Source organism: Parambassis ranga, chromosome 7, assembly GCF_900634625.1.
Source record: "Parambassis ranga chromosome 7, fParRan2.1, whole genome shotgun sequence".
In the NCBI taxonomy this organism is placed as follows: domain Eukaryota; kingdom Metazoa; phylum Chordata; class Actinopteri; family Ambassidae; genus Parambassis; species Parambassis ranga.
Window position 1 is genome coordinate 6,041,694 of NC_041028.1, and position 12,620 is coordinate 6,054,313.

At 41.4% G+C, this 12,620-nt stretch overlaps 1 protein-coding gene across 7 annotated transcripts in view; it reads right to left on the bottom strand.

Moving 5' to 3' along the window:
• Nucleotides 1-11,883, bottom strand: part of LOC114438342 (membrane-associated guanylate kinase, WW and PDZ domain-containing protein 1-like) — a 70,160-nt gene extending 58,277 nt beyond the window's left edge. For 4 of the 7 annotated variants that reach the window (XM_028409606.1, XM_028409605.1, XM_028409602.1 and 1 more), the window contains exon 1: nt 11,088-11,882. In XM_028409606.1, coding sequence (XP_028265407.1) covers nt 11,088-11,385 — 298 coding nt within the window. In that variant the 5' untranslated portion in view covers nt 11,386-11,882. Of the gene's footprint in view, nt 1-11,087 lie in introns of all 7 variants that reach the window. The other 3 variants (XM_028409601.1, XM_028409603.1, XM_028409604.1) reach the window with 2 other exon arrangements.
• Between the last annotated feature and the right edge of the window lie 737 nt (nt 11,884-12,620).

Consider the following 12,620-nt stretch of genomic DNA (forward strand, 5'->3'; position numbering starts at 1 on the left):
AAATGGAGAAAATGTATTGATTGTAGTTTAAAGTGAAATGACATTTTTAGCTTTGGTTGCTAAATGTTAGCACTTGGGAAAAACTACTTATTTAATGATACAATGGATTAAAATAGTCAAAAACTGCATGTATAAGTACATACAAAAGTAACAATTTGAGTAAAGCAATAAACAATTGATCAAATTGTCCTGTTCAGCAGATGGATGTGTTCCCCTCCAGTGATCAGAACTGAATCCTCAGCAACAATCTGCTACACAGAGCAACTGTTCTGACCTGAAGAATCACATCGAATTCAGTCAGTTGTTACCATAAAATAAAATTAAAAATGTTTTTTTCCGCAAAATGAATCACACTACACGGGTCAATTCTTTGAAAGAAAGTTTTACATTATCACAAGAGCTAAAGTTTCTCGATATCGTTGTGGACTTGTGATGGAATCAAGCATTGGGTCTTTTGGGCAAAAACTGTAGTTTTGTGTCTGCAGTGGTGCGCCCTTTCCTTGTTACTTGATATGAACGCTGAAAACAGTGGACATTCCTCTTTCAAAGTGACGCAACTTTATTTTTGCCTAGGGTGTGATCAATTGGCTTGCTCATTGCTCTCTTTTTTTTTGAAAGTCGAGGTATTATCGTATATCGTTCAATTTTTATATATCGTTACATCCCTACAAACAACTCATTACATAATCAATAATGAAACTGGTGGCGTCTAAAGTATTTAAATCAAAGCTTCTAAACGGCTTTAAACTATTGATGCTGATTGTTTGATGAGTATGACGCAAAGTGTTTACAGTTTAAAGATAAATACAATAAAATGAACTGTTCTCTGGATCAGAGATGATTACATAATCATTAATATGTTGAGATTATCTCTCTCTCTCTCTCTCTCTCTGTAGTGATTAATTGTGGCTTTAATGAGCCGCTGATTCATAGTTTGATGTGACACAATACGTCAAGTCGAGCTCTCTGTTAATGAGCGCCTGCTGGCTCCCAAAACCACCAACCACATATCATGACACAGGACATCAACCGAAATGATCAGGAGGATTTCTGAAGGGATCAGATGGTGCAACATAAGCGGTTGACTCATGAGCATCTTTGTGGCCCTGTCCTGCATCACTGCTACATTTGACGCTATTGTCACATGGATGTTAAACCCTGATTAGTAACTTCTTCCTTCCCACGTCCTTCACACTTATGACAAGAAAATCCAGCAGGGCTAGAGAGGTGGTGACAACGGGACTGAACAAGTTCCGGTGCTTACCCACACAAATTCAAATCATTTCAAGGTCTAGTACAAGGAAGGATGTGCGCTAATTATAGCCAAACACAGTCAGGACCTTGGGTCGTTTATAAGGTTTTCCTGGTGAAATCAGGCAAACCAGGAAAAATAAAGCAGGAGAATGAATGAAGGACTGGCTGCACATTTCAACATGAAAAAAAAACATAACAAAGAAAACAGTTTTTTTTTTTAAAGAAAATCTGCTTAAAGTTTCATGAAATCTTCGGGCTGGGGTGGGGCAGGTGGAGAAGCATGGTACAATTGAGCAGAGTTTTCCTTTTCAACATCTGTTTAATGCGGTAAAAACATCCAAACCTAAACTTGGGAAAGATTGTGTTGTTATATCTAAACAGCCCCTAATTGTGACAGATTGTCATGTCTTCCATCTTCTGTCAAGTTAGTACCAGCATTTACAGGAAGATGCGGTCTTCCAAGCAGCAGCCTCCAGGCCAGGGATGTCAGAGTGAAACCAACACAGACATGTCAAAAGTTGCAGTTCTCCAAATGACCACTTGAGGCCGACACCAGCTGCCATGACAGATCCAAACTGTTTTTCCCCCAGGTCATCATGTTTATTTCTGCCATAAAGTTGAGCATGTCTACAAGGAGGTCTACAAGGAGGTCTACAAGGACTGACTCACTTTTAGAGGCAGCCTCAAGTGGCCATTCACATGTGATTCCTTGAAACAGCTACAGAGTCTTGCATCATCTCTCTGATGACAGAATTTACATCACACTGAACCAGATCAGCCCTTTGTATAACATGATACATGTGCAACTGTCCACAAGCTGTCATACTGAAAGATCACCAGCATTATAATATGACTCTGTTTATCTTGCCTTAATGTGTTGAATTATCATCTCAATCTAAATAAATTACTCTTTAATTAAAGGGAAAAAATACAGCCTTGTCCTCTATGCAACCTGCTCACAACAAAGTACTTCTCCTCTCTGACTCCCCCACCAACACACCTCACCCCTCAGTGCAGCCAGATGCTGCCAACTTCTGACGAACAGCTGCAGCCCAAGGTCACTCCCTCCCTCAGACAGACAGAGGCATGCGAACAGTTCCGGACAGTCTCCATGCACATTTAGATCCCACAGAAGAAACAGATACTTTCCTCTTATTATCTCACAATTCTGCCTCCTGAGGGCTTTTTTAATATATTCTTCTGTGCCTGCTATTCATTTTAAAAAAATGCAATCTGAAGACATTTCAGTCAGAATGTGGCATTTTACTGATTAAACAGCTACCATATATAAACCTGCACACTGATGCTCTATATTGAGAACAGAGGTAAACATGAAAGAGTGAAACATTGCTTCCCTTCAGAGAGCTGCATGAGATCTGAGTCAGTTTCAGGTCACGTTTACAAAGACAGCATTAACACAAGATAAGATGGAGAGCCGGTTACACACGTTATGTAGTCAAAGTGAGTTGGCTGACTCCAACAGCTTAAGAAAAAAAAGTCTCATTATTTTGCTTTGTCAAAGAGTCTAAATTTACTCTGGAAATGCAGTGCTTCAGAGCCACAGCTGGAGAAAAAACAGGCCGTGATTTGATAGGTGGAGGCATGTGTCAGATTGTGGTAGATTTGTACATGAAAACAAGCCAGGCAACTGGAGGAATATATTAGTTTATAGGCTCATGTGATGTGTGTATCCGCTGGTTAGAACCAGAAAGTCAGACTTGGCAGACTTGCAGCAGGAGGGCAAACGAATAAAGATTTGTAAATGTATGCTTTTAGACAGAAGTGCAGGCCTTGAAATAATGATGGGGAAAAACTACAAGAGGGCGTTTGGATGCTATAGGAGCCTTGGAAAGATCCCAATAATATCAACAACAACAAAAAAATCAATATGTGCTATATGAGAGTTTTGAGTTAACCCTAAAGGAACACAAATGTACCACCAGTTTTAGAAGCACCAAAGATGTTTATCTGACTGTCATGGTGTCAGATTGGTGATTGATCAGCCTGTGACAGGGAACTGTCATATGGGTATTATGCGGATGAGTTCCAGCTGCATGCACAGATGTTTACATGCCACATCAATCACACAGCGTGAAGCCGCTACAGGGGCTCTCAGTTGTTGAACTTTTATCCGAAGCTTTGCCAATACTTCAACAAAAATGTACTGCTACTGTGTTTATTTGAAGCTGCAAGGCTATGAATACTATGTCATATGAAGGGAACTCGCAAAGTAAGAATTTCATTGCTCAGTGTAACTGTAAAGTGCTGTGCATTTGACAATAAACTTCTTGAATCTTGAATCTTTACAGCAGCCATCACTGTTGTGGCCTTCTTCTCTTCCTTACTGTGACTAACTCTGTCCACCACAACCGGAACAGTCCTGAAGCATGGTGACAGTGATGAGAATGTCAGACGGAGGAAGCCAGTTCCTGCAAAGCTGCTTTGATTTAGATAAGGTGTCCTTCTAACTGCCACAGGTCACAGATATATGACTGGAGATGAAAATGTGAAGACTGCATGGGAAACACACGGAGCTCAGGGAGGTTTTTGAACTTTCTTTTTTCACCTGTTCATAGCTGTCAGTCTTCTGGAGGGATTTCACATCTTCACTTCTTGAAACAAGATCATGGGAAAATGAGGCTGGCTCCTCAAAACCTCAAAGACCAACACATGTTCTGCCTGGAATGCCTCCTGCTTCTCTGAATACTGTCACGTTTCAGTATAACATGGAGAAGACCACTGGTGGAGTACTGCCACAACAAACAAACCACCCAACAGCCAATTATGATGTTTATGTTTAAGATGAGGTTAGAATTATAAACCTTATCACTGCCCTTTGGACAGCACTACTTCTTCCTCTCCTGGTTGAACTGAGGTTGACTCTTCTTCTTATCTTGTAGTATAATGTCACATTATTTTATCAGGGATTTTTTTGGTAATTAATTTTACCATCATGGCTTTACTGTTACCCTGCAGGACCACATTTAGAACAAGTAACCATCCACCAGCCCCCACCCGACTCCATAGTCGACTTTTGCAGCTTTACGGTCTCATGATAATCCTCAATAATAATGTCAGCCAATAGGATTTTATGTTCCGATTAATGCAAACATAACATAATGCTGTATGTCCAAACATACGTCTATATGTGCCATTAATGTAACCATGAGTCATATCTAGTAGGTGTTTTATGGACCAAATGAGGCATTTTTTTAGACATGTCGATAAAATTAGTTATCAATTGTTTTTATTGTTGTTGTATTATTAGCCTTTCAAAGCTGCACAAGTTTAATAACAACCAAGAAGCATGTTTACATGCCAATGTAACAGAAGCATGTCACCTATAAAAACTGAAATAATGTGTCTCTTTGTACATAGAACTGCACATTTGCTTATTTTGCTTGTTTTTTATTGCTTATTCTTATTTTTATTTATTCTTACTATGCCTAAAATATGTCTATTGTATTTTACCTTAGTTTAATTGTGTACAAAGTCATGTAAAGGGAACTCGCTCAGTCGCAATTGCTCAGTGTAACCTCTGCTGTGCATTTGACAATAAACTTCTTGAATCTTGAATCTGTAAGGTAGACCTCTCTGTAATGGGACCATTATCCTTGAACTTTAGAAGAGAAGGCAAGTTGGACAAATGAAAGTGGACAGTGCAGAGTCAAACTTGATTTTTAAGTTTGCCTTTGACTGTAATTTGTATTTTAAATGAACAAACACTTGTGAGGCATATAGTTCAATATATTAAAATAGCTGTTAGCTGTAGTCCTCAGCACAACTAAACCAAGGACAAGTCTGGACTTTGGACTGGAGCAGACACAGCCAGCTGAAATCCACAGAGCTTTCCAGTGAAACTACTTCATGTCCAAACACCTCACATAATAATTAGAAATCCTGAGTCTTTGCCAGTTTGTTTAAAAAAGTGTCCTGCATCTTGTCTGACTTTAGTTGTTTAAAGAAGCTGAACAGAGATATAGAAAGGGTTAAAGAGGGACTATCAAAGTGTGAGCTAAGTTATCCTCTGACAGCATTAGCTCACACACCCTGTAAGTCATCAAATATTAACAAACACTGCCCTGCAGAACACATTCGCAGCCTCATATAGTTTGAACAGTTATTAGGCCACAGGGCTGCTTTAAATGACGGCTATATCTGCCCGACGTCGAGTTGGAGGATAATATCTTAATGTTTGCACGATACATGAAGAAGCAGGATTTCAGATTAAAGGGCAGTGTGAACATTAGTGTCAGGATATCAGATGATACTGCATAAAGCGTTTTATACACTGGTAAACCCTGCAGGGTCGGGTCAGCCTCTCAAGAGCTTACGAGCAACCTGAATCTCTGGAGACTGACAGGCTAGGAGGAGGGGGGATCAGCAGCAAGAGAAATCCTCTAAGGATCATCTGCAAACCTTTACCCTCGGCTACACAACACAACAAGGTTCTCACATTAAGAATAATGTTACAAGCGTAGCAGCTTTTTAAGTTTACTAATCAACACAGACCTTTCGTTTATAGAGATATTTTAAACTCTGCATGGTGCCCTGCTCTAGCTAAAAAAAAACTAGTTGATGACAGAGCAGCTTTGGGAAAATTAGAGCGTTTCACACATGCAATTTAAATTTTAAGGAAGGTGCAATTACGCTACTGAAAAAAACCCCCACAACAAAACCAAAGAAACAAACTAAAAGTAGAGCCATGATTCAAGTGAATAAAACAGAGCCTATAATGGTGCATAATCCCCTCCAGATGTGTGACTCTAGGAGAAGCCCAGCTTAAATGTCACTTTATGTCCACTATAGGACACTATAGTGGACTCTCACAGTGAGCATGCGTGATTGACTTTATAAGATGATGCATGAATGTCAGTGTGTGCGCAGCAGAGTGAGACGGACTCCATCCCCAGAGTATTTTTTCCCCCTACGGATGACCTCAATCAGACTGATCATCTGAAAGCAGCACGGAGGAGAACATTTTCCAGGAAGTTTGGTAGCAAGCTATCACATTAAATACTCAACCTTATCCTTCACAATAAAAGTCTGTGCTTCAACCCCTACAGAGCTCTTGTACACATTATTTCTGTGCTATAATTACACTTTGAAGTGGTATTATTATTTTCTAAGCTACATCTTGTATGTTGACATTTTTGCAACAACTAATCATTGTTTAGGTTGTAGTTGTTTAAGCTAACTTCAAAAAGAAAATGGTGCACCATGTTTTTGTATTTTGAATAGGAGTCGGTGACAGTAGTAGCTAAGCAGTGGTTCTCACAAGAGACAAACACAGTGTACTCTTGACACCCTGAGGGCTTTCCATGTTTGCCACGGAGGAGTCTCCTCAGGAACCTACCGACATGGATTCACTCTCCTTTATCATCCTCAGCATTCCTTTCACATTGAGGTCATTACAAAATTTAAGCAAATGAGCACTCGGGAAAAATACACAATCTGAAAAACTCTTCCTGACTCACAGCTGAATTATTCTCTTAAACAAAGCAGCGTGCCTGTGTTTCCCTGTGGGGTAACACCTGTTTTCTGCACCAGCAGAATAACTCTCTGTGTAGTTTCCAGAAACACACCAACACAGTCAAGTATTTTATTGTGGGTGTAGTGTTGTTAAAAGTCACAACATAAGCAGCTGCCTTAACAGAATGGTTTTAGACTGATGTTTCTTTTCAATTAAATGATCACTTCCACTTTCCAATAAAATAAGAAGCAACTGCTCTAAAAACAGGACATCCTGGTCCATATGTTCCCCCCGTAGATAGATTTGGGGATGGATGGGGTTCAGGCAGCTAATGAGCTGTTATGTTTTGCCCACTGTTAGGCTTTGTTTTCACTCTCGGTGGGAGCTGGGTAATAAAAACCACTGGTAGAAGTTAGGCAGTAAAAAAACAGGACAAGGGGTTAGGTAAAGATAACACAGAGAAGTACGGCAACAGAAATTACCCAACCTCATCTGTCGCTTCCCTGTAAGGACCAGCTGGATTTATTTCTGCTACACAATGATCCTTTCAACCAGCACCCATCTAATCAAAGAGTACAACAGAACTATTGCAAATATAGCACACTGTTCACACAACAAATCACTGCCACAGAATGGAAGCACTGAAAGCCTCTGCCTGCAAATCCACTGTACTGCTGCCTTCGTTGTGCTACCCCTCTGGCCTGTGTTCCATCCTAACCTCATTGTTACTTCACCTGAGGCGAAGTCTGTGCATTACACGACCATTTGTTCAAGCTTAAATGACACAAGCTGCCTGTAAGTGTGGTGGCACAGTTTCTTAGCCCGTACACTGCCATTGTTAAGCAATCTCAAAGAGTCGCTTCATCAAGCAAAAATACATTGTAAACACCCCAGGAAAGCTCATGTTCATGTTGTACTCAGCAACTGTTGTTTATAGGCATATGGCAAGATGAGATAAAGATAAGAGGCCGCACTGCTGTCTGAAACACAGAGCTCATAAAGAGACAGGGGATGAGGAAGGAAAATGAAAAAAGCAGAGGGAACAGACAGGCTGTAGGATTCGTCACGAGCCTCTGACAAGCCTTTCAGGGATGAACTAACATGCAGTCGGTTGCATTTAATCAAGACTGACAAAGTCTTCATACTTAAGAAAATGCATTCTGAGACAAACCCATCACAGAAGAAATCTGCCTAAACCGACGTAACCACGCACAAAAGCCACAGACAAAATATCAGGGACACAACCTAACACAGCTAAGTATGTGTAAAGGAACGTTCAATATTAGTTTTTTACCAAGAATAAATTAAGTTTTAAAATTATATATTATCCAGGTTTGTTTAAAATATTAGTTTGTAATGTTACATTCATTTAAAATGCTTCACAGGCAGTTTGAGGCCAACGTGGTTAGCCATTGTTTAGCACCATCTGTGACTTATTTGAACCCTCCATATGGTACTCCATAGATGTGTCTCAATACAGGGCCTTTGGTGATTGCTTGCATCAAAGAAGTGCACCCAAAAGTATCTCAAGACACACATTGGTAAGATACATTTCATCTTTCACAGGATGCAGCGTCTGAATCATTGTATTATTCTAAGCCATTGTTCAAATTACAGAGTAACTGTTCTGGTAATGTGGGTCACACACTGTGTGTGTGTATCTGCACACTGCTCCAGAAAAAAAGAGGGAAGTGATCAGGACAACTTTGTCTGAAGGATACAGAGTGAGGATTTAAACATCTCCTCCCTGAAGAGGAATGAGGATAAAGGAATCAGTGTGGTGATTCTGCCACAGTGTAAGGTCAGCCATCGGTGACCCAGAAGCTGCTACATTCCGCTCAACGATACTTCAGTAGGATTGACACTTCCCCTGAATGTTTGAATATGTGGTCTCTGTAATCACTAAAACACCCAATTTTTAGTGCCTGGCAGAGTGACAGGGGAAAGTGAAGACTTGACCTATTCATATAAAAGTGTAGTTTGGTTTATCTGGGTGTTGCTGTGAACGCCCCTTCTCTCAGGAATGCCAGGCATCTAGCAGACTGGCCTGATTCCCTTCTGGCTGGGTTCAGTTCAAGGCAAGATCTAAGGCAACCAAGAGTCATTTGTCCCAGAGATCAGACAGACACCTGGTCTAAACCCACTCATGAGCAGACCACCATAAACCGTCCAAACGCTTTAGGAGCTTTAAGGGGGAGGGGGTCATTTAGATAAACAATGATGAGAATCTATGTACTTCTGACTTCTATACACTGTTTACTCTGTACTATATGAACTCAACCGTTATCAATAGCTCACCCAGGATACAAGACAATGACAACAAACCTTTCACCTGTAAGCTGCATTCAACACATGATAACAGAGAAGAGCTGCACAGGTGGGTCCCAGTCTTAACATGCCTGAAAGTCCTCAGTCTTTGTACTTTAACCTGGCCGTTACACAGCACAATAAAAACAGGGCTGTGTAAGTACACAACTGAAAATATATCACCTGGCCACGGCCCACTGGAGAGGAGAAAAGAAAAAGTGTGTTTGTGTTTAATATGTACTTAATTTCAGGTTGAATGAACTTCCAAACTGTGAGGAAGAGGTGTGATACAAGCAGCACTGTGAGGTTAGAAGGGTCAGGTAAGAGCTGCTGTTATAAATACAATTAGTGCAGCACAGGCTATTGTATAAAAACCTCATGTGAGTCACTGATTCACACATTTGCAGACGTGTTGTTACTACAGAGATGTGATTATCTCCAAATAAACGTACACGTCTATGCAGAAACAATAAATAAAGGTGCACAACATAACTTTGGAACGTCCCTTGATATTTGTTGTGTTTTTCCTCAGTCACAGTGATCAGCAGTTCCAGCTCAAGGACCTATTCACCACCTTAATAAAAAACTCAAGTCACAACCACAAGAGTGTAATATTGCACATTCTCCACAGGAATGCACAGACTTCATTCAGGTGGTTTTCTGTCTGCATTCCACTTCAACACACCTGTGGGCACCAACAGCACAACCTGATAGTGTTTCCACCTACAGTACTGAGGGGATGTGGCCTCGGGTAATCTGAGCCACAGCTCTTTGGACAGAAAGGGAGAGAGAGACCCGATCCGTCCCAACAGCCTGTCATCTGGTCTGGGACAGCTTGGATCACTATCCCTGACCGGTTCTGCATGAGAGACCAACAGGCGGCCGGGCACAATGGAGGTCTTGTGAGCTACTGGGATAATCGAAGAATAACCCCGTACCCCTTAATTAGAGATGTAGACAATCTGCTGACTCATGCAAAAAACTAATGACATATGGACAGGGATGTCCTGTTGCAGCTTCCAGGAAGACTTTAGAATAAAAAGAACTACAAAAAAAAAAGAAAAAAAAACTCCCATGGTGTGAGCGATGGTGTGATTATATGACAAACAAGTGCTTGTTCTGCAAACACACATCAGCGTTAGTGCTGAGCCCTCGTCCCAGAGGCCCAGACTTTGGCTTCAGAGGTCAAACACTCACTGTGCAGCCACCGATGGACACGCAGCACAAAATGCAAAGAGGATACCACACTGACACGGTTATATAACACAGTTAATGATTTCCCCAGAGAGGAGGCAATGCACGCTTAGTCAAATATTACATACATGTAAGCGAGACGCTGCATGTGAGTGTGTGTGTGTGGACACGACACACATAAGGTGACATGAGAATGTTCACCCAGGCATCCAGCTGATCAACAGTCTGCACAGTACACTCACTGCAGACTGAAGTTTGAATCCTTCTAGCTGTCTGACAGATGCAGATGCAGCAGACCGTAGGCAATGGGTCAAACAAATCTAACACACAAGGAGCACTTCCACAAATTACCCCGGCTGCCCTGAGTGGTGTCTCAGTCTCACACACACAATGCTCACTGCATCAGTCAAGCAAAAATTAGCAGAATACGAAATATGAAACAGTATCCCTGTTGTAGTTTGTGAAGGCTGTTAGACATTTAAAATCCATGCATGGATTGATATCCTATATATATCCTTTTCTAAAAAGTTGCACTCAGTAAATTAACTTACAAAAGTTGAGGTTTTGTTCGTATGTCAGCCCTGCAGCATTAGTGTAATGGCCTAATCTGTGACCCTGCAAGTCTGACCCACAGTAGTTTAGCAATGTTAGACAAATGAGGGCAGGATGACTGTCAGGGCAGCTTCTTGTCAAAGCCTTGGCAAACTCCAGCCTGCTGTGGAGGAAAGATGAGCAGCAACAGCAGCAGCAGCTCCTCTGCCCTACTTCACTCACATCCATTTGCTTGTAATGTTGTGGCCACATGGCAGTTATAAAACTACTTCCACTGGGATTTCTGGGTTATTTCCCCACTTCTTACCTTGACGCACAGTTTTCAGGCGGACTGGTCCTTTGCAGCAGTTGATCACAGTATAAATGTCATAAAGGGGTAATCCAGACACAGACAGTCCCTCCACCTCCAGCAGAAGCTCTCCCTCGCAGAGTTTACCGTCCCGATAGATCACAGCATCCTCCCTAACTTGGCCGATGTATGGAAACTCTCCATTCTCCGCTCCGCCGCGCAGCTCCACGTTCAGCTCTCCGCATGCGTCCCGGATGACCGCGCACTCGTTCACTTTGGTGATCCAGTGGTTCTTTTTCTGAATGACTTTTGACATGATGATGATTAGCGTCCAGAATGAACCCTGTTAGTTTGGATGAGTGGTGCAGAGATCATACCACAGCGAGTGTCCCAGCTGGCAGCAAACTTCATGGTGTTTGGGTAGAAGTTTCACCCTCCTCCTGAGCAGAGCCATGCTGCTCCCAGCTGAATGGATAGATCAGAAGCCCGCTTGTAGTAGTAGTTGCTTCTGTTGTTGTTTCCGCATCTTTAACAAACAGCACACGCTCTGATTCCTCGCAATAGGATGTAATCCGCTCTCCGATGTCCCGCTTTACATCCAAACAATTAATCTTCCAGTTATGTCTCCTTCCTTTGGAGGTTTTTCTCTTTTTAACTTCTCATCAAGTAAAGAAGTGTTGCCTTTACTTCTCCCGTGAGCAGGTTGAGATTTCCACACGGCCGGCGGCGCCTTTAAGCAGGTAACAAGACAAGTTCATCCTATTTGCTGCTGCTCTGGGGATGGAGGGATAGTGGAGAGGGGCGCATGCGTCCAGCTGCTCCTCCACGAGGAAGTTAAAAAAAAAAAAAAAATCGGACTGGACTCTGCTCCACACCTACCAGGTCCTAACGCTCCTCCTCCTCCTCCTCCTCCTCCTCCTGTCCGGCCCGGCGGCCTGCACGCGTTTCCAGAAGGATTACACAGTTTCTAATCCTCCCCAGAGCTCCAGCCTGTTGTCTTTATTCATAAATAATAGAAACACACAGCAGGGAACGGCTCTGTCAGCACACTGAGGGTTTATTATAGTTACCGTAGGTTCAAACTACTAGCAATCAAACATGTAGGCCTATATGTGTGTTTATATATTTATTAATAAAAGAGATCAATAGCAAGCTCAGAACAAGAAGAAAGCAAAATATATTTTAGATTAACTTTTTTAAAAATAGACAAAAAAAAGTTAAATGTAGTGAAATTGATTATACTTTTAATGCCAGTACTGATGGCATCAAATGCAGTTTTTTTAAATAATAGTAAAAGTAAGCTGATATGACACATTCTCTTATGTTGCAGAGCATAAATATACTTATTAACCTTTTTAATATGAAGCAGTGACTGGAGAGAAGCAGCTTTCTTTGATTTGATTTACACAGCTCAATTCTTGAAGTTGTGATATTTCATTTTTAGGAATTTGAAAATTGCATCTCAGTACTGTGTATTAGATATTGTCCAACTTGTTTGGACCACTGCTGATGAATGAAATAAATCTTTTCCACCTAATTAAAAGGGACATA